At 33.3% G+C, this 22,136-nt stretch overlaps 9 protein-coding genes across 9 annotated transcripts; 4 read left to right on the top strand and 5 right to left on the bottom strand. All coding sequences in view use genetic code 12, as the record gives it.

The window, feature by feature from the left end:
• Positions 1 to 82: 82 nt before the first annotated feature.
• Positions 83 to 2,692, bottom strand: CD36_32280 (gamma-tubulin complex component, putative; the record flags this gene model as incomplete). Its single annotated transcript, XM_002422143.1, has 1 exon — positions 83 to 2,692. The coding sequence occupies one exon, from the start codon at positions 2,690 to 2,692 to the stop codon at positions 83 to 85; it is 2,610 nt and encodes an 869-aa protein (XP_002422188.1).
• A 211-nt stretch (positions 2,693 to 2,903) lies between these two features.
• Positions 2,904 to 4,823, bottom strand: CD36_32270 (autophagy-related protein, putative; the record flags this gene model as incomplete). The annotated part of the gene is made up of 1 exon (XM_002422142.1): positions 2,904 to 4,823. The coding sequence occupies one exon, from the start codon at positions 4,821 to 4,823 to the stop codon at positions 2,904 to 2,906; it is 1,920 nt and encodes a 639-aa protein (XP_002422187.1).
• A 301-nt stretch (positions 4,824 to 5,124) lies between these two features.
• Positions 5,125 to 6,684, bottom strand: CD36_32260 (60S ribosomal export protein NMD3; the record flags this gene model as incomplete). Its single annotated transcript, XM_002422141.1, has 1 exon — positions 5,125 to 6,684. The coding sequence occupies one exon, from the start codon at positions 6,682 to 6,684 to the stop codon at positions 5,125 to 5,127; it is 1,560 nt and encodes a 519-aa protein (XP_002422186.1).
• A 274-nt stretch (positions 6,685 to 6,958) lies between these two features.
• Positions 6,959 to 8,314, top strand: CD36_32250 (subunit of histone acetyltransferase complex, putative; the record flags this gene model as incomplete). The annotated part of the gene is made up of 1 exon (XM_002422140.1): positions 6,959 to 8,314. The coding sequence occupies one exon, from the start codon at positions 6,959 to 6,961 to the stop codon at positions 8,312 to 8,314; it is 1,356 nt and encodes a 451-aa protein (XP_002422185.1).
• A 299-nt stretch (positions 8,315 to 8,613) lies between these two features.
• CD36_32240 (6-phosphogluconolactonase, putative) lies at positions 8,614 to 9,393 on the top strand (the record flags this gene model as incomplete). Its single annotated transcript, XM_002422139.1, has 1 exon — positions 8,614 to 9,393. One exon carries the CDS (start codon positions 8,614 to 8,616, stop codon positions 9,391 to 9,393), a length of 780 nt encoding a protein of 259 aa, XP_002422184.1.
• Positions 9,394 to 9,811: 418 nt separating this feature from the next.
• Positions 9,812 to 10,486, top strand: CD36_32230 (2',3'-cyclic-nucleotide 3'-phosphodiesterase, putative; the record flags this gene model as incomplete). Its single annotated transcript, XM_002422138.1, has 1 exon — positions 9,812 to 10,486. One exon carries the CDS (start codon positions 9,812 to 9,814, stop codon positions 10,484 to 10,486), a length of 675 nt encoding a protein of 224 aa, XP_002422183.1.
• Positions 10,487 to 10,708: 222 nt separating this feature from the next.
• Positions 10,709 to 14,032, top strand: CD36_32210 (ATP-dependent RNA helicase, putative; the record flags this gene model as incomplete). Its single annotated transcript, XM_002422137.1, has 1 exon — positions 10,709 to 14,032. One exon carries the CDS (start codon positions 10,709 to 10,711, stop codon positions 14,030 to 14,032), a length of 3,324 nt encoding a protein of 1,107 aa, XP_002422182.1.
• Positions 14,033 to 14,212: 180 nt separating this feature from the next.
• On the bottom strand, positions 14,213 to 16,432 carry CD36_32200 (ferric reductase transmembrane component precursor, putative; the record flags this gene model as incomplete). Its single annotated transcript, XM_002422136.1, has 1 exon — positions 14,213 to 16,432. One exon carries the CDS (start codon positions 16,430 to 16,432, stop codon positions 14,213 to 14,215), a length of 2,220 nt encoding a protein of 739 aa, XP_002422181.1.
• A 2,738-nt stretch (positions 16,433 to 19,170) lies between these two features.
• On the bottom strand, positions 19,171 to 21,030 carry CD36_32190 (major facilitator superfamily (MFS) transporter, putative; the record flags this gene model as incomplete). The annotated part of the gene is made up of 1 exon (XM_002422135.1): positions 19,171 to 21,030. The coding sequence occupies one exon, from the start codon at positions 21,028 to 21,030 to the stop codon at positions 19,171 to 19,173; it is 1,860 nt and encodes a 619-aa protein (XP_002422180.1).
• Between the last annotated feature and the right edge of the window lie 1,106 nt (positions 21,031 to 22,136).

Genomic DNA, 22,136 nt, shown 5'->3' with positions numbered 1-22,136 from the left:
TTTTCTAAATACATTTGTATACAGTTTTTCTGGGAAGAAATAAATAAATAAGTAAGTAAATAACTAAAGACCATTCTTAACCCTACTCTGGGAAACAAAGTTCTAGTCTGTTACTTAATTCCAATAATCCTTGGTTTTCTCTTTCACCAACTTGCTTAATGGTGGCCAAAAACGTAACAAGATTTTCACCAAATTTTTCGTACTGCATTAGAAAAGTGTCGCTCAAGTTTGCAAATCTTTTATCTATCAGTTCTTTATCCATTGGCTTTTCAAATTTAGAAGGGAATTCCCTAGAATACTCGTCGAACAATTCATGGTTTAACAACACCAAAACTTTCTTCACTTGAACAATGTAATTATTAAAATGGAAAATAAAATCTAGCATTTTACGAAGCTGACGCAAGGACTCTTCACGAGTAAGCAACGAATCATTTAATAAAGTACTAGAATAGTCCAAAAATTTCTGGATTAATTGCTCAACTGTTGATATCCCTTCAACATATGTTACCCTGTGCTTGTGAACTTTAGAGTCGAATATTGAATTGTTATTAAATGTCCCTCTAATCAATGACCCATTAAATATATTATCACCTTCATCATTTATATCTGACCCAAGTTCACTTGCCGCCAAGTTAGCTGCAGTAGTGTCTATCAAATTCTTGATTTCATCAAAATTATACTCAATGACATCATGCACGATGTAATTCTCAAGTTCATGAATAAAGCTGCAAATTCTTGAATGCAATACTCTGCAACGCAATATCCATTTTTTCACACTCGAGTTGAAATGCAAGTTTGTCCAAATTTTAGAATAATTCATCTCTTGCCAATTGGTGCTGTTATACTTTGAAATGAATTTGATGTTAATTAATAATTTAAACATTATTTCATACTGGTATGACAATTGTTGATTCAAAACTAAGTTTAAAGGAAATGGCAACGGTATAGTAAGATCAACACTAGTTATTGTTGGTTCATCCTTGATACTTTCAGTAGCAGAATCAGCAGCACTCAGTATGGTAATTCGCAGGTCATCTCTCAACGACGCTACTCTATGAAATATCCCACGCAAGTTGTTGTCTGAAATCAAATAATCCAGGTTCTTTTCCATTAATTCCTCAACCACTTTGTACAATGACTCCGACGTCACCGATAGCCTTTGATTTTTCTTCAACACATCATATACACTAGGGTGTACACCGACTTTATTTTCAATTTTTTCTTTGAATATATCGTCATATTGCTTTTGTAGTCTGGAAACTGAAATCTTGAGTTTCCCCCTTTTCAATTCACTAAATGTACTATCAATAAAATTATCGATTTGAAAAGAATCTGCGAAAAGAAACAATCTTTGAAATATTTTCACCACTGCTGGGAAATTATATCCATCGAAAAGCAATTTCATTAACATTTTGTTTGCCCTATGATAAAACTCATCAATCTTAAGTTCCAAATCAGGAGCTGCCAAACTAGTTATAGAGGTCAACTTTTCTTTTAAAGATTCAAAATTGTGCAACCCTGTACATCGTTTGAATATGTTCAAGTATTTCCCTGTATTTAAAATTTTCGACTGTATAGTTGAATTCTGAAATTGATTGAGCAAACCATCTATTTTAATTAAAAACAATTCGTTCCAGTAGTATTCACTTTTGCTTTGGAATATTTCCATAAAGGAGTCTGGCACTCGTTTTTCTCTAATCATGAACTCATCAAACGGATCGTTTATTACGCCCTCCAAAAGCCATTGATTTAACATTCCAACATAATCTGAACTAACAATATCAAAAAGCTGTGTTAAAAAGTTTAGGGACATTGGATCACCTTTATAATAAACCATTCTTTCTTGTATAACTTGAAGTAAGAGTCCACCTTTACAACAATCAAATTTGCCATAATACACATTAGGCTCAGAATTGATACCGTTCATGCTTGTGTTAGCCAATGTTGTTGGTTCAAAATTACCCATAATTTCGGCCTGAGACATTTTCTGTCTTTCTTCCGTTATCCGACTAATCTCTATTCCAATCTGGTATAGATGGGTCATTTTATTGGATATTTCCTGATGCAAGAGCAGATCCAACATGTTCAAATTAAAATTCTTATTGAACTTAAACTCATGCTCGACATTTATTAGTACTTGTTGGTAACTCGATAAGAACTTTCTCACTTCAGAACAAAATTTTTGAACAATTTTTCCAAATTTGTTATTATCAAATACTTGAATAAAGGATTTTAACCCACTGTAGTATTTTCCAAATTTAACCAATTTCTTAGTAATTACTTTTAAACTTATATCCAAATTCTTTGCAATCTTATAATCGGGTCCTTCAATTCGGCTGATTTGTGATGTTGGATCATAACGTTTGCTATATTGAATGTAATGGCCTTCATGCCCTAACAATGTGAATAGTAGTTCCCGTATAATCAATGCTTGCTGAATATTCAAGTTGGATATTTGACTCAATAGTGGGCCTGCAATTTTTTGTGATTTATAGATTACTGAATCTACTATACATGATGACATGATGTCTATGCTCTTATCATTAGTATCATCCTCTTCTCGCAAGCTGACATAGTCTGGCGATTGATTCTGCAAGAATGGTGATTGACGGAATTGTGAATTCAATGGCAGCTGATAAGTTGTGTCATTATACTCTCGTATTACGTTTGGTGGAGATGAAAACGTATTCATGTTTATATAGTTGATTGATAAAGATTAAAGTTGAACTGGTTAGATTTGTTTATATTTCTTTTTTTTCCCTCTTTTCAATGTTTTGAATATTTTCTGTTCACTCCTCTTTCTTTCACAATTAGTTTTTTTTTTTTTTCAGAACACAAAGACGCGCAGAAGAAAAAGAAGAAAAAGAAACATACTATTGAACCCACACAAAATATAAACTCTATCAACTTAACCACTCAGAATCCTCATCAATTTCATCACCAATATCATCGTCCAACGACAAATCTTCAAGCAATTGTTTAGCAGCCAACTCAGCTTCCTGTTGCACTTTGGCCAACCCAGAGATATCCTCTAAATATTGGGAATTATCAAGACATTTCCTAACAAATTCCCAACCTTCCTGCTTAAATTCTGTCACCACTCGTGGAGAGCAAGCTGAACAATGGGCATAGCTAGGAGCAAATAACTTAGTTTGCAGGAAATTGTGCAAGAACCCTCTTATTTGATGTGGCACATTCCCAAATTTTGTTTCAGCATCATGTGGTGCAAGATTCTTTTCAGGATGTTGCAAAATTGCCACCAACAATTCAACAGCTAAGGATGAAGCCATTAGAGCACCCCCTGGTCTTGTTACAGTACACATTTGATCTAGTGTTCTGTCTGATAAGCTGTCATTAGGAGCTACCACATCGTTACAATAATAGCACCCTAACCTATCCTTTTGACTCATCACTCCATGTCTCATTACAAGAAAACTATCAAAGCCCAAGGCAGCATTAATCACTATTTTATCACTGGCTGCACCAATTAAAGTGGGCAACCATCTAGACTCTCTTGAATCCATTAATAAAAATATAACATCATGCTCCTCAAAGAGCTTTAGCAAAGTCTCATAATTTGCCCTTTCTTTTTGTTCATCAGTAACTGGGTGACCAACCATAGGGACCTCCAAACAGATACCTCTTGCATCTACACCAGGGAAAACTTTTTTCAAATTTTCTGCAGCCCTCAATGCCTTGTACTCACCTTGTCCATTATCACTAAAACAATCTTCAAAATTAAAAAGTGGTTGTCTCACGGGGTTGGAAAAAGATATTCTACCACTATCCACAAAAGTGATGCTTTTCACACCCCAGCCTAACAATGCTCTTGCGACATAACTTCCTAAAGTACCAGCTCCAAGAAGCAAAACTTTTTGTTTCTTAATTATCTCTAAATTTATATCCGGGGCAATTCTCCATTTCATTAGTTTCAAATTCAATTCAACTGCTTGCTCCGCCAACTGTAAAGGATCTATTAATGATCCCAAGTCTGCAAGTTTGGGTCCCAACTTCCCCTGGCTTGTTCTTTCCCAACCAGTGATTTTCGGGGAGTCGGAAAAAGCATCTAATTTCAAATGCTGTTTAAAAGCCAAGTTATTATTGCGGTAAGTAATGAGATCTATTTCTTTAATACCCTTGTATGCAATGTAATATAAATAGTTCTTGAGCTGACTTGTAGGCTTCTTGTCCTTACTTAAACAAGTATCTATAAATACAAAGGTACGCTCTTTGTCTACTCGAACAGATTTATGAAGTTTCCCCTCATAAAATTGGAAAAACTGGCCATACTCCTTATCCATTTCAGTTTTAACCAATTGAGTTATTGTAGCGTCTGTTTCTTGGGATTCATTTTCAACTGTCCAACTATTGCTCAAAGTGGGATACGCAACCCAATAGTAGAATTTATATTTCTTTAAATCCGAGTAGGTCAAAATATAGAATTTGTTAAATAATTTGTAGTCAAAACTAGAAGCATTTGTCACATCCAGGTATATGCTTTGCCCCCATGTATTTAAAAGCTTCAATTTATCTAGGGACTTGAATTCTTCAATAGTATTAACATTGAATAACTCTCCAGGAATGTCTATTCTCAGATCATTCAACGTATCAGCAAAACTAGATTGATCCAAGTTCAATACTGGAGTATCGTTAAATTTGTTCAATTTCGATGGGTGTGTTTGGAAACCATGAATGGCAATATAAGACGAGTCCAATTTGTACTTCTCTAACTTTAATTCAGATAACTTGGTAAAGAAAGACGATTCAACAAAAGATTGGTTGAGAATATATTTTTTGACTAACTGATCCAGATGGCTTGTCATTGTTAATATCGGAGGTAGCTTCTATTAATGATAACTCAATTAGGGTATATTCAAGTATTTTTATATTATCGCCACAGATTAAAAACGTGAGGAGAAAAAACAAGCAAACAAACAAACAAACAAAATCGATTACGCACAGATTTAATCTTATACTCATACTAATTCTGATTTCGAATAATTACTTTATCATACAAATCTATTACCAAAAGTTCCTACATCAAATTGTTTAGAAAAATTTACATTATATGTTACTTATACGAGTTTGATTACACTTCTATGAATAGTCCTATGCCCACATCCACTAATTCATTGGTGTGTCATCCAACGTCATATCGTCCAATTCATCCAATAACTCGTCAATGCCAATCTCAGGAGCATCCTCGTCATCTTCTTCGCCATCATTCATGTCGTCATGATTTCTGGATACTTGTGGTTGATTATCACCGGCTTTATACAAGTTGATTGTTTGTCTTAATTCATCATCCTCTTCTAATTCTTGCAAGAACAACTCGTAATCTCTTTCTGCTCTCTCTTGTTCCTGTCTTGCTTGTCTGCTATCGTCATTAGCAACAATATCATTGTGTTCTCTGGCCATTCTCTTCAACTTCCATTTTCTATTCTTAGATTTCTTGGATTTTCTTGCGTAATGTTTCTTTACTATCACAACTTCAGGGGTATTATCAGTATCCAACGTATCCCACAACTCAGAATTTATATTTGTATTTGTCAAATAGTAACCCAAGCAAGAGTCTCCTGGATGTAAGATACCACCGAGATGGGTGCGGACATAGAAAGTTTGATCATTCGACCCCAAATCACTGGCACGACTCACTTCAATATCAGCCAACACATATTTACCTCTGATATCACCTGTTGGCTCAACATCTAATACAATAAACTCCACCAATTGTGTGGCATCTAATAATGATGGGAACGGAAATCTCCAGTACACTGGAGATGATAAATCGGCTGTCTGCAAAGTATTAGGATCCATAAACTGAATAGAATTAGTGATCTTGTTACATAAAACCAAACGTGAGATGTTACCCATGGAATGTGCCAACTTTTTAGGCAAAACAACCAAATCGTCACGACAAATAGGAGCAATTTCTACAGAATAGGAGAATTTATAACTTGATGATCCCGAATGTATATCCATACTCACCAATTCTTCAGATTTCTTAACCTTGATAGGAGCAACAGCTTGCAAGAAATCGACCATTTTAGCTGCGTGGTTTTTTTGGGCATAGAAGAAATCTAACCCATCTTTGGTTTCTTGGATGGAAACAGTATCGACGTGAGCATTGTGCTTCAAAATCAATTGCTCCAAATACAAAAAGGTTCTCTTATGTGGGACTTTTTGTCTTATTTGAACGGTGGCTCTCCAGGTATTGGTGGTATAAGATTTGGCACAATCTGGACATTGCATGGCAATCACAACGTACTCGACTTCGAATGTTTGTTGAACAATAGTATTTGCCATGGCTTCACCTTGAACAGTGATCTTAACTCTGATTCTTCTGGAATGAGGCTCAGTCCAGATGAAACTTGCGTCAACTAACCTCACCTTGTTTAAACCCTTCAAACGTCTAAGACACAAAGCTAGCAACTCACGGGATTCCAATTCTGCTCTTATCCACTGTCCAGGTGGCTGTAAAAATCTTTCACAATTTCTACAGAATGACACATTTGCCTCTCTTGGAATACCTTCTGTTATATCAACATTTAATTTAATACAGTCGTAACACATTACTAATCCCAGGGACCCATCCATAGGAACACCACAATTGCAACATAATACTGTAGCCACTTGAGCACCACCGCCTTGATTGGTGGGATCCATTTGAGTATAATTTGACATTATTTATTAATTATTTAGGAATGTAGACTTGAATTAAAATAACAATAAAGCACAATAAAAGAAGTACTGAAAGATGACGAAGTATGAAATTTTTTTTTTTTTGGTAAATCTCATCTCTAAATTGCCTTCCTCTGGGTAGGTCACGTGCTCAACTGTATGGAGAACACAATATTTTTATTTTTTCGAACAACAACAACAACAACGAAAAAAATAAACAGGAAACAGAAGAACAATTGACCTGAAAGAAGCAACAATCAATAAATCACAATTCGTAATGGTCGACAGAAAAAGAACTGCAACAATACGTGCCGAGGATGATGATGAAGAAAATGACAATGTTCCTTTACAAAAAAAAGTGAAAATAGAAACAAAACAAGAAGAAGAGGAAGATGGAGATAAGAAGGAAGCCAGGGACACCAAGTCTGAGGCGAAGCAGGAATCAAAAGAGGAATCTGCCCAGAAGGAAAATAATGAAGCGGAAGAAGAAGAGGATGATGAAGAAGAAGAAGAAGAAGATGAAGAAGCTGAAGAAGAGAGAAAAAGAATAACCAATTTTAACTTTGATGGCGAGATTTACACATTTAAAGAACGACCTTCCGTAATTGAAGAAAAAGAAGGAAAAATAGAATTTCGTGTGGTGAATAATGACAATAGTAGAGAAAACTTGATTGTGTTAACTGGATTGAAGAATATTTTCCAAAAGCAACTACCCAAGATGCCTCGTGAATATATATCGCGTTTGGTGTATGATCGATCACATTTATCAATGGCTGTTGTTAGAAAGCCTCTTACAGTGGTAGGTGGTATTACATACCGTCCATTTAACAACCGTGGATTTGCCGAAATTGTATTTTGTGCTATTTCTTCAACCGAGCAAGTGCGTGGGTATGGTGCACATTTGATGAATCATTTGAAGGACTATGTGAGGGCGACATCTCCAATTAAGTATTTTTTGACGTATGCAGATAACTATGCAATTGGGTATTTCAAAAAACAGGGTTTCACGAAAGAAATATCGTTAGATAAATCGGTGTGGATGGGGTACATAAAGGATTACGAAGGTGGTACATTGATGCAGTGTTCCATGTTGCCTTCAATATTGAGATACCTCGATCTGGGTAAAATATTACTTTTGCAAAAAGCAGCCATTGAAAGGAAAATCAGGTCTAGATCCAAATCAAAAATAGTGAGACCAGGCTTGCAAGTTTTTAAGACCAACAAAAATGTGACTTTAGACCCAAAAGATATCCCTGGGTTAGCAGAGGCAGGGTGGCTGGAAGAAATGGATAAGTTAGCGCAGAAACCGAAAAGAGGACCACATTACAACTTTATGGTTACGCTATTCAGTGAAATTCAGAACCACCCTTCTGCTTGGCCATTTGCGGTGGCAGTTAACAAAGAAGAAGTACCAGATTACTATCGAGTTATCGAACATCCGATTGATTTAGCAACAATAGAGCAAAAATTGGAGAACAACTTGTATTTAAAGTTCACTGATTTTGTGGATGACCTAAAGCTAATGTTCAACAATTGTCGAGCTTATAATTCCGAAACCACAACTTATTATAAAAATGCAAACAAGCTAGAGAAGTTTATGAATAATAAATTGAAAGATTGTACTTTTGTATAGCATATAGCCGTTTTGAGGAATATATGGAGAGCCAGAAACTTGACTGTTTTAAGAAGGTTTGTGCTTCAAACCAAGAAGAAACGTTATTGGTAAGAGTTATAGGGATTTTGCAGCGAGAACAGAATATAAACCAAAACGGGCGAGACCCATTCGCATGGTTGCTTGTCCTATTGTACCTGAAGCAAACACCAGCAAGAAGAAAAAGAAAAAAAAAAAGGGAACAGGATAAAAAGCAGACAAAGATTTCACAAGTTTTCTTTTTAATCTGATTTTATTTTGCTTAAACCCTACTTTTTAACATGTCAGCCAAAGTATACTCCTACTCCGATTCACAAGATGTGGCCAATTCAGTTGGAAAATATGTTATCGAACAACAAAACAAAGCCATTGAAGCCAATGACTCTTTTAAAATTGCTTTGTCTGGCGGTTCCTTAGGCAAGATTTTGAAACAAGCATTGATTGATAATAAGGAGATCGGTTCAAAAGCCCAATGGGATAAATGGGAAGTCTACTTTAGTGATGAGAGATTAGTTCCATTGTATCACCCAGATTCGAATTTTGGATTATTCAACGAAATGGTTTTGAAAAATTTGCCTCAAGACACCACAAAGATGAAATTACACGTCATTGATCAATCATTGCTAACCGGAAAGGATGGTAAATTAGATGATTTAGTCGATCAAGCAAAAGATCAAGCAATTGCCAAAGAATATGCTAATGGGTTGCCAAAACAATTTGATTTGATCTTGCTTGGGTGTGGGCCAGATGGCCACACTTGCTCTTTATTCCCAGGTCATAAATTATTGGAAGAAAGAGGCGAATTGATTTCATATATAAATGATTCTCCAAAACCTCCACCAAGAAGAATTACATTCACCTTCCCAGTGTTGGAAAATGCCAAAGCAATTGCATTTGTGGCAACTGGTGCAGGTAAAGCTCCGGTGTTGCGTGAAATTTTCCTGGGTCAAAGCAAGTTACCATGTGCTTTAGTTAATGACATAAAGACTGGTGTATCGGTAAGCTGGTTTGTAGACTCTGCTGCAGTAGAAGGTGTTGATGTTTTAACAAGTAAATACTAAAGTTATACTAGATAGATAGGACAATGTATATTTACATATAAGTTACTAAATTTTGTTTCGGATAAAACTACCACTCTATAGAACAATCCGAGAACAGACCAGAACAGAAAAAAAAAAATAACGCAAGGTGAGACAACAGGGAAAAAGAAAAAAAAAAAAGATGAACCAAATGCCAAATCAATAAACACTTTTTCCTTCTGGAAACACCACATTTGCCATTGCTCATTGATTAAGCAATTGCATCAGTTTTTATTACATTAGTCATGGGTACGGTCTTTTTTTTTTTTTTTTTTTTTTTTTTTTTGGAGGAAAATCCTTTTATAGTTGTTGATGATTCTAACCACTTTAAGATTTAGGTGTCGCACTATGGTTGTGTCCGAAACGAAACACACCAACGAGTGATAAATTAATCACTGTCATGAGTTCGTTGAATACCCTATTTCCAGGGCTGCCACCAAAGTTTGAACCTCACATTACAATCACCACCAACATAAGCTTGGATTTGACAGACAAGAGCAAAACAAAGGATGATGTTGACAGAATTTTATCGGCAAGTGCGGTTGCGATAAACTCGTTACCAAAGAACCATGAAAGTTTGGTAAAATTAGGAAAAGTGAATAGTCAACGTAAATTTTTCAAAAAACTATACTTTGAGGTGGAAAAGGATCCTAATTTGGTGTCATTTGCAAGAATAATCCGTGAATTATTTGTTATTGTGCCACAGGATGTCGAGAAAGAGAACATCAAGCAAAATCCTCATCTTTATACAAGAGATACTAATGGAAACACAATAAGGCGGAAGCCACTGAAAAAGAAAAGTAAAGCACCCGAGGTCAAAGAGTTTGATACGTCCTTTATTCGCCAAGCAGCTGCATATAAGGCAGCAGAATGGTCAGCACAAGAATTCGATCCTCATATCTCGTTGGTTTACAGTGATTTATGGCCGCTACACAGTGCCTTATGGAGAAACATCAATACCCGAATACTGGATATAGACTGGGATATTGAGTGGGAATTTGGTGTTTTGAAATTAGTGCTTTGTGAAGGTGATGTTAATGACTGGGTAGTTTTAGGAAGTGTTGATATACACTGAGAGTATGTATTGTAAAACAAAAAATGTATAGTAATAACACTCTAATGAATGAATTTCAACATCTTTGTAGCATGTTTTCTCCAGGACAGAAACGCAAAGTAACAAATAAATAGGTTGTGAAAAGTGTTTACAGGAACAAACCAACGAGAAGACTGAAAAAAAAAAAGATAACATTTTCTTTTTCATAGAAACTTGAAGTTTTACATCGCAAACAAAGACCATATGACAAGTGAAAGGTATACCTGTTTGACGTGTTCTGAACAGTTTTCAGAAACTGGACAAATTCAGAAACATCTTTCGACAACTCGACACAAGTCAGTGCGATTAGAAAGTTTGGATGAGACTTTAGAATGTGAAGAATGTTCCGACAGTAATATTCATCAGTTGTCCATTGTCAGATATGGGTTTAACGATATGTCCTTATTGTGTCAAATCTGTCTTGAAAAGGATAACAAGAAAACAGGCGAAACACCTAGTGCCAGTTACACGCTATCAAATGGGGCGTTTTTCAATAAACTTCCTCAGTATTTGAAATTTAGAGACATTGAGTGTATGGAATGTGGAGATGATTCCCATTTGTCTGTCGCCAACACTTCTTCTGGGCAATTAGTGATTTGCCGTAAATGTTTACCGAAATATGAAAGTGACAATGTGAAATTTATAAGTGAAGATAGGGACGATTTTCTTTCTGAGTTATTGGGGATTAAGGAAGTGATAATTAAGAAATCTTCAAGAAGAAGAAAAACTGGGAAGAATGCTGGTGGAAAGAGAGGAAAAGCAGGAAGACGAGCAAGAAAGCCCGATCCTGAGGCTGAGGCTAGAAAAGCTCATTATTTACAATCTAAGCAAACAGCAAAGGATATTAAATCCGGTACTACAGTCAAAGCTATAGGATCAAATGGTCAAGCTAACAATAAAACAAAAACTGGTACAAAACCTAGCTCAAAACCAGTATCGAGATTTAGTAAAAGCCCGAATACTAGTGGTAAATCAACTCCTAAACCTGGTAAGAGTCCAGCAAACAGTGGCAAGTCAACCCCACGCTTTGGTAAGAGTCCGTCTGTGAGTGGCAAGTCAACTCCAAAATCAATTCAAAGTCCATCAGTAAGTGGTACTTCCACCCCAGCTAGATCCTCGACTCCTGTAAACAACACCAAAACTAAATCAAAACCAGATAATAAAACCAAGAACAAAACTGTTAATGGCAAACTTGAAAATGTATCTGGTACCAAGTCAAAACCAAACGCCAATAAAAAGAGTCCTATAGAAAAAGCTGAAAATAAACCTAAGGTGAAAGACACAAATAAATTGTCTCCAAAAGAATCAACAGGACTGACTTCCATCAAGTCTGGTTCTAAAAAATTGTCTGAAAAAGATAAAACAAAAAATATTTTATCAAAAACAGATAAAAAGCAAAAACCAGCATCAAAAGCCAATGTTCCTCATTCTAATAGCAAGACAAAATCTGTATCTAACCCACAGTCTAGTAACAAAAAACCGGGACCAAATATACCGTCTTCAGAAGAAAGTTCACTTGTGCTTCCTCCTTATATTACAAGGTTTCATCCATCAGAAAAACCAAGACTTACCTATGATTCCATGAATGAATATTTCAAAGAGATAAGTTTCAATGTCTTTTTAGAGGATCAATTAAACAATGAACTGAATATTATTGATTCAAGTAACTTTACAATATCTTGGTATGAAGATCAAGATAAAAAGAACAATCAATTTCAATTACAAATCCCCATGCGTCCAGAAATCATTGATAAGTTTTTATCACAAAAATTAAAGAAATTTAAAAAGAATCCATTTCTGGTAGATCAAGCAATTTTTTTAATTTTAGATGATGAAATAATGTGGTCAGGTTATATAGCAACGGTTGATGAAGTTGCTAGTAAAAAAGGTAGAAGAGTTAAAAAAGATGTTATTGAATTAATTATTATGTTACATCCTTGGTCTCAAGCATTACCAAGAACTGTTCATGTATCTAATTTGAAAATTTTACCAGCTTCACAACCAGTTACTAGAGTATTGAATGCTATGAAAACTATCAATAATGCAAGTTTCACTAAAATGTTGTTGGGTAAAGAACCAATAAAACAAATTGATTTTAAGAATTTTTTGAAATTCCAAGGAGAAAACTTGAATGAATCTCAGAAAAAGGGGGTACAATCAGTTCTTAATAATTCCATCACTGTATTACAAGGTCCTCCTGGTACTGGTAAAACATCAACAATTTATGAAATCATATTACAATTACTTGATTCATTAAACACTTATCCTATTCTTGTGGTGGCAGCATCTAACATTGCTATTGACAATATAGCAGAAAAGTTAATGACAAAACATGGGAAAGATATTTTAAGAATAACTGCCGGTGAAAAGGAACGTGACTATAATAGGTCACATCCATTGGCGTCGATTTGTTTACATCATAAAATGTATGATGCTATGCCGATGAAGTATCAACAAGTTTTGGATGAAATGAAACGAGGTATGGCTCCATCAATTGGAACTACTGCTTATAAAAAATTTGCTCAGGAAAGATTTTTTTTGTCGAACCAAATTGTTACCCAAGCCAAAGTTGTATTAGCAACACCTGTAGTGGCTGGTGGAATCAAATCATTGAATAATGTTAGGGTTGTCATTATTGATGAAGCAACTCAATCATCTGAACCAACGACTTTAATCCCATTAGCTTTACCATCAGTAGAGAAATTAGTGTTAGTTGGGGATCAAAAACAATTGAGTTGTTTTTCATTGATTCCAAACTTGTCCTTGTCTTTGTTTGAAAGAGTTTTATTAAATGGCACTTACAAGACACCACATATGTTGGATACCCAATATCGTATGCACCCAGAAATTAGTGAATTCCCACGTACAAAATTCTATGGTGGGTTATTAAAAGATGGTATTGATGCAAGTGCAAGACAACTGGAAGGAGTTATCTCTAGTCCACTTTACTTTTGGGATACCAAGGGAAATGCCCGAGAACAATCAGTTAGAAATTTTCTTCATGAAGATGGAGGGTATACTTATACAAATCGTGATGAGATTGGTTATATTCAACAAGTATTACGAACATTAATAATAACAAAAGGAGTCAACCCGGAACAAATAGGTATAATAACACCGTATTCGGGACAACGTGATTTGATCTCAGCAACTTTAGTGAAGGATGATGTAATTAATCCTAGTAATGAACAAATGAAAACTGAAGTTGATATTGATGATTTAAAGAATGATTCGAAACCAGTTACAATCCATATAGTTTCTGGAATTATGATTGCATCTATTGATGCCTTCCAAGGTAGAGAAAAAGACTATATGATTATGTCATGTGTTAGATCAAATGCCAAGGGGGTGATTGGGTTCTTGAGAGATGAAAGAAGATTAAATGTGGCGCTTACTAGGGCCAAATATGGATTAATAATGGTAGGAGATAGAAAGTGTTTGCAAAATGGAGACAAATTATGGAAGGAATACTTGCAGTATTTGGATTCCAAAAAAGCTATACATGACAATGATACTTTTGGTGAATAGAAGAAATAGAGAATATACATATAGATTTTTGGGTTTAACAAATTTGTCTAAACCATATTCTTAAAACTTTCATATTAATAATAACAAATACAATCAAAAAAAAAAAAAAAACAAAAAAAGAAGAATCTATATAAAAGAACTAAATCAATAATTATATGAGGGGGGTATTTTACACATCTTTTAACTCCAGCCTTGTAATTGGTCATAGAAGTCAACTCTTTTCTGTTGAGGATTATTTATAACTTTGATTACTTGACAACGTAATTCATCAACCATTGCTGGATGACCACATGTAACAAAGGCAATACTTCTACCAGCTTCTTCCAATTCTTGTTCCACCAAATTTTGTAAATTGGGTCGACCTTCAACAAATAAAATGTGGGACAAATCATCTTTAATTAATTCTTTAATATTACAATAATTGTCTTTTTTCAAATTAAAGGTATACTTAGAATTGCATGAAATCATGGTTTTGGAATCACCAAGTGAATAACAACTTTTTTCATCAAAATTTGCACTAGTGTAATTGGATGCCACTTCTTCAAGAGCTTCATCAGGACGAGTGACATAAATCACCGTTTCAATATTTGTACGTTGAAGCATTTGTAATTCTTCATAATACCATTGTACCAAACGATAATCTCTTACTATCCAATATAATTTTATTTTCCGGGAAGATCTAATTGAACGTCTTGATGCTAAATTAGTAGCTTCGGAATACATTCCTGGTATACCATTACCACCAGCAACAAACACAGCACTTTCTGCTGTTTTGGCACCACTAAGCTCTCCATATGGACCTTCAACACCAGCTCTAATTTTAATTGATTTGTTTGGGGCGTTAATTAAGCTTTTGTATAATGCATGAGTAACACCTTCTTTAACTTTACAATACAAAGTTATCGTAGAATCAGTGGAAGTCGATATTGTAAATGGATGAGATTGCCAAAAATATTTAGGAGTGTAAAATGAAACAAACACATATGAACCAGGACTTGCAATCCAATCTTTTGGTTTAGAAATCACAACTCGCATGGTCTCACTTGGTAATAAAGTAATGGTTGCCTTTTGAAATCCAAAACAAAGTAGACGAACAACTCTAATAAATCTGTCAAATCCCCAAAAGGCCACAGCAGCATAAATATACCACATATAACCAAAATCAACAACATGAATCCAGGTGCCAATAATGAAAAATACTGCCAAAATAATATGACCAATTAAAAACACTTCATACCATTTTCTTCTGAGATATAACATTCCTTGAAACAACATTAATCCGGCTATTACCGTTGCTACTGTTCCCCAAATCATAAATGGTACTTTCATCACTGGTCCATAAGAAGATCCAAGTTCAATAGTGAAACAACCGGCATGAATGACAACGAAGGCAAACATCACTCTTGCAATATGACGATGGAAAGTTAAGAAAGTTGTATAATTCCATCCCGTGATAAATTGAAGTATATTATTTCTTCCAGCAAATAATATAACAAGAGGTAACATCATAGTTGAATTTGTCCCTGTTCTATTAGCAACATACCTTAGTCTAGCATCATAACTTGAATGAATAAGCTCGTCACCTTGAGCAAAATATGTATTGATCGACAAGGTAATGATGCATACAATAACAAATCCAGTGATAACAATTGTTTCAAATCTTGATGGGATATAAAAATCAAGGAATCGATATATACTGAAACTTTGAGATTTTTTCTCCCCAAATGTTGCTGGTAAAGAGATATTTTTTCTCCACCAATTGGATAAAGGACCGGTTAAATCTGTCATGAGACCTGGGAATAAAGCTCTAGTCCAATTAGATATCGCAGCAATTAATATCACTAAAGCCCAATAACCTAAAATCCCTGCTCCATAATAAAATGTATTATCCCAATTCACCAAATATTGATCTATAGCCAATCTCAAAGAATAAGTATATTTTGCCATTTTATCTTTGGCAAGATCAGATTCAAACACATTTGTATGGTTTAAAATTTGATTATTAGTATTATTATTATTATTATTAGATGAATTAGATACATTATAGTAACCTTTTGCAGTATAATTTTCATAAGCTGTATATATGTTGTCCATATCAACTGTGGTATTTCCATATTCTTGACAAAAATCAACAAAGAAATCTATTGCTTCGTGAGGGTTCTTTTGAGTATAAGCAAAGCAACCAACATATTCCATAATTGCATCTTTATTGGAACATATACAACCATAATCTTCCAGTGAATTGGTATTACAATATTTGACAGTTTCATGAACGTTTAATTTACAAGAAAATATTGATTTAGCCAGTTGAATACTATTTTTTGGTAACAGAAGGGATTCTGCAATAACGCCAACAGGTATACATAGTAAAGATGTCAATATATATGGAATTGAATACATTTTTAAGACACAAGATGTGGTGGATGATTTAATAGAAAGTATTACAAGTTTCAAAAATAAGCAAACAGATCAAGTAAAAAAAAAAAAAAATCCAAGAAAATGAAGAGTCTACTACATATATATATATATATGTAATTAAGTTTATTGTCGACTGTTGTTTGGGAATGATAATATAGATGATGACATTATTGACAGTTTTTTCAAAAGGATTTACGGTTTTCACATTGTTGTTGTTGTTGTTGTAGAAGAAGTATGTGTTTTTTTTTTTTTTTTTGCAACAGCAGTAGCAGCAGTATGATTGAACGGCAACTAAATCTAAAAAAAGAAAATGAATGAAAATTAATTTTGTGAAACAAACTATTAAGCATTACTGCAAATAACACAAATATTTTTAACATTTTTGTAGCGATGGGAAATGTGGCGAACATCTACATCTTTAGTATATTACGATTATTTTTATTCATTCTTGAAAAAGAAAAAAGAATGTTCAAAAATGGTTAACAAATGAGTTTTAAGTTTTTCCATCATGCAAGAAGTTGCCCCAGAAAACCTCATTGTGTCTAATCAATTTTTTAATTTGGAACAATCATTAATTAAATAAATTAGAATCAGGAATAACTACATAAAACATCAAAAGAAGAAGAAGAAGAAGAAAAGGAAGAATGAACCTGTTTCTAATTATAGAATGGGCAGGTTTGTTTTGTTACATAAACAAAGAAAATGTGAATTTACTTGACGTTGGGCTATTCTCATTACATATATTACTTATTGACAGGATCTTCTGTTGTTTTTTGACAAAGATGTATCATGTATGTAAGTTTACTGTAAAGAGTATTCAATTTTGGATATTATTATACTCTTTTTAGTTAGACGGGATATCAATCAACTTATTACAATATGAGATTTCACAAAACAGTATAATTTCTTAAAATTACCAAACTTCATTGCATAAAGGTTTTTTTTTTTTTTTGGCTTTCTCTTGACCAATTCATATTGGTACCAAACAAACGACAATTAATATCCCATTTTTGGAGAAGTAACTGAACACACTAAAAGAGTAAATCTTTAATGAAGTGTATTAGAAATAGTTGAACTTGATACATATATCGTACGATTAGGTGGTTAATAAATCATGTTGATCAACGTTCGGTTAAAATTGACAGGCCGAATTTCCGAATATTATTATAAAACGGAATTTATTCTCTGCCGTTCATTTTCTTTCGTTCTTCAACCACCCTTAATGAATTTTATATTGACGCATTCAATATGTAGTTTTATATGGCTATTGCTGCATGTTAAGCCACATTCTATAAGGTGGGTTTGAAAAAGAAGAAGAAGAAGAAGGAGAAGTTGGTATTTGTTGAATTATGTTTCAAAATTGTTAGCTCACTATATATTTTCTTTTTCTTTTTCTTCTTCCACCACCTTGATAATTAATCAATCATACCACGTTGTAATTCTCATCCATATTGCCAATCGATTCACAATATAAAGTTTTAAGTTAATTGGGATTGATTGTAATTGTTATAAACATATCGATAATCTTTGAATTTACACAAAGAAATGGTTTAAATTTTTCTTACATTCTGCACCAGAAGTTTGTTTGTTAGTTGCAAAAAAAACCCTGTGGTACAAAAAATTCTCTAGTTATTCTTCATATCCTTCTTTGCCTTAATGGATTTGTAAAATTCTGATTGTTTGGTATTATTTGTATCACTAAACGGCAAAAAAAAAAAAAAGTTGTGCCATTCTAACCGGTGAGTTATTGAGTATTGTTGGCGATATTCTGTTTTGAAAATTGTTGTTGTTGTTGCTGCTGGTGGTGGTATTAGTATTATTGTTTATCAAACAAATTCCCCTCCGATACCAAAAATAATTGCATTAACAATATAAACGAGATATATTATTTTGAAACTTTATTGGTTCGGGGTTTCAAAATTATCACACTTGAAAATCTAGAATGATTTCCTAATTTGGTCAAGAATTAATGAAAACGGAAAGAAGGGAAAACAATACCAAGAAGAAGAAGAAGAAGAAGAAGGTATGTACTTTGGAATCATTTTGTAAAAGTTGTACATATATTTGCCAAGATATTCTTTATTAATGTCAATAATGAAACTAAATAATTGTAAACAAATTTTAATAATAAAAGCAAAAAAGAAAGAAAGAAAGAAAGAAAAGCTTAGAAGTTTCTTTAGAATTAACTTCGGTTTTCTCTACTTTTCAAAAAAAAAAAAAGCACCCGTATTTGCCGTTATTCTTTTCTTGGGATTGGCATGTTCTATAATTAAGCGATGCATAAACATGTTTGTTCGGTAAAAGATGACGGTTTATCTTTTCAAAGTAAACGCCTTTCAAAATCTGTCTAAAAAGGAATTTAGCAACAAATGATGGTGGATCAATTTAGTTAGTTAGTTGTAGTTGTATTTGCAGTTGATATTGAGAGGGAGGGGGGGGGACAACATGATTTTTTTGCTGTAGTGGTTTTTAGACTAAATTCGTTGGAATAATGTTAGTAAATCATTTCAACGATTTGTTCTTATCGTGTTGATATTATGCACCAATCCCCACTCAACCCCCACCACAACTTACATCCAAAAGCTTGCATTTAAATAAAATAATAGTACTTACAGTCCAATTAACATATAGCCGTCTATTTTTAAAAAAAAAAAGTTACAGAATTAATATAATATTGTTTATAAAAGTTTGTTTGTTGTTGTCGGTCTTATTTTACCAACTTATAATTTCTCGGATTTGGAATCTATAATATTTGCTTCAGCTTGTACTTGTAATTGTACTTGTTCCAAATCTTCTTTAGATGAATCATAAAGAATAATACCATTAGCTTTTGCATTTGCTCTTTCTTCACGTTTATAAAGCCATAATACCACCATTGTCCAAACTGATAAGGCAAAGGCGCTACAAGCAGTAAAAGTATAACCTTTCAAAAACCTTGGTGCTTCAACGGTTTTCCAAACAAGAACAGCAATCCATGCTGTTGATTGTTGAGCAAGAATATTCATTGATACTAAAACCACTTGTCTTTCACGAATATCTCTTCGACAAATATCTCCTTGCCATGAATATAATACTGGAGCCATGGCCCAACCAAAATATTGCATACACCAAGCAAACCATTTTGCTTTCTCTGGGATATACCATACTGCTAATAATACATTACCAAGAATATTAAATACTTGAGTAAATAAAATAGCACCCCATCGAGATCCTAATAAATCAGCAAAACCACTAGCTAAAATCAACCATATTAAACCTAAACCTGGAGTTAAAGCAGTATAATCTTGTAATTTCCCTCCTTTAAATCTTAAATTCCCAGTATTATCTTTAAGAGTTCTTAACCATAATGCATAAGCACCAGAACTAGCATTAGAATTATTCCAACAAAAAATATTCCATAAAGATAAAACATAAAAATGCCATGAACTAAAAATTTTTTTCCAAATATTTTTATTAAAAAAATATTTAACAACATTTTCTCTTGGTTTAGCATCTTTTTGATCAGATTTCATTCTTCTTCTAGCAATTCTAATTTCTTCATCAGTTAAAAAAATACTATAACAATCTTGTGGAGTTCCAGGAATCATATAAAATCCAATAATACCAATAACAATAGAAATTATCCCATCAATAATGAAAATCCATTGCCAAGCAGCATGACCATTAACACCATCTAAATGTCTAACAATAGCTCCTGATAAAAGTCCTGAAGTTAAAACTCCAAGATATTGTCCAAGATAATAAAATCCTGCTCTACGAGCAATTTCTCCTGTACTTCCTTTAAACCATGAAGCAAATAAAGCATGATAAGCAAGATATGAAGGGGCTTCAAAAGCTCCAATGAAAAATCTAAGAGTTTTCAATCCATGAACATTTCCTGATTTATATAAACATATAGTTAAAATTGACCAACCAAGATCTAATGCTGGTAAAACATAATTTAATGGGAGAGCATAAACAATATACATAAATGGAATTTGGAAAATTATATTACCAACAGAAAACATTACTCCTGTATTAACAAAATCATTACCTTTCATATTAAGACCTTCTTGCATTCCACCAATATAAGCATTAGTTAAATTCAGTTGATCAAGATATTTAACAAAATAAGCTGCTAAAGAATAAAATGTTAATAAAATATCAATTTTCATTATAACTCGACGTTCTTCAGGAGTATCATCTTCATGAAACCATTTATACCATTTTCTTTTCGATTTAACATTACTAGTGACTCGATATTCATATTCATCAAAAAATTTCCACCATGGACGATTTTTTTCATCACGATATTCTAAAACAACAACAGGAGGAGCAGGAGCAGTAGCAGTAGCAGGGGAAGGGTTAGGGTTATTGGTAGATATTAATTGTGTTGCTTCTTTACTTTCAAGTTTTTTCGAACCTGTTGTTGATGATACAGTATCGGAATTTGTATCAGAATCAGTGTTATCAGAGAAGGAAGGATTGACAACAATTGTGTCCGGATCTATGAAATTTCCATGTTCATCTTCATCAACAATTCTTCTTGTTGGGAAAATCCCCCATTTCAATCTTGATATTGGTTCTGTGAAAAATGACATAATCAGAACCAGTAGTATATGCTTTTTTTTTTGAAAAAAAAAATTGGGAAGAAAAATTTTTAAAGTAATTATGGGAAATATATGATCAATTTATACAACAACAAGAACAACAACAAGAAGAAGAAGAACTTATGAAGACCATCTCTTCTTTTCTTTTTTTTTTTTTTTTTTTTAGTAAAAGTTTAGATTAAATTAAAATAAAGATAAAAAAAAAATTGAAACAAAATGAAACGGATAATAATAATAGTTGCAAATGTTAAAAAACCATTTTCCACAAACTCGTAAGATAAGTTTTTGGGAAAAAAAAAAAAAACAAAAAAGTGTGGCACTTTAAAGTTAACTAAATGGATTCTTTAATGGTATTTGTATTGGACCTGCCGTTGGTTCTGGAAAATTCAAATATTTGATACAATCAGAATAACCAACCAAAAATTATTGAATTGATCTCTTTGAACTTTAAAAAAACACTCTCCTATCAAGTTCTTAAAAAAAATCTCATCTCAACGTTGAAAAAAAAAAAGGAAGCCCCCCTTCCCTCCCTTCCCAGTTAAGCATTATTTCAATTTCTATAATACTTAATTGACTCTGTGCAAAATAACTACTATCCGTGATAGGCCCCTTTTGTTTTGTGTAGTTTGGGGTTTTTTTAGCAGTAATTGTTTAAATTTTTTTTGGGTGCGTGCTAATTGACAATAATTAATTGATAATTTAATCATCTCACGTGACTGCCTTGTAATATGAGTCAAAGACCTTTGTTGTTGGTCGTTTCCAAATTTTATTATTATGTGGAGACACTGAAATAGATTATACTAATATTAGTAAAATCAAATAAGCAATACATTAAAATTGTAAGAATAGAGTTAGATCTTATATTGACGATTTGATTTTTTATCTTTATCTTTAAGTGGCTTAATTCTCTGATTACCACCTAAGAAAATGGAGTTTGTATATATATGTATGAAACCTTGGCAAAGAGATGCAGTTTTTTGTATGTTATACACAAATTATTATCCAGATAGATTCAAAAATCTTGAGTCATCATATTCAACAAAACCAAATTTTTCTTTTTTTTTTTTTTTTAGCTTTATGCCGTATCTTGTTTTTAA

This window comes from Candida dubliniensis, chromosome R, assembly GCF_000026945.1.
Source record: "Candida dubliniensis CD36 chromosome R, complete sequence".
In the NCBI taxonomy this organism is placed as follows: Eukaryota; Fungi; Ascomycota; class Pichiomycetes; order Serinales; family Debaryomycetaceae; genus Candida; species Candida dubliniensis.
Note: the sequence above shows the minus strand (reverse complement) of the source record. Positions and strands in the feature narration are given on the sequence as shown.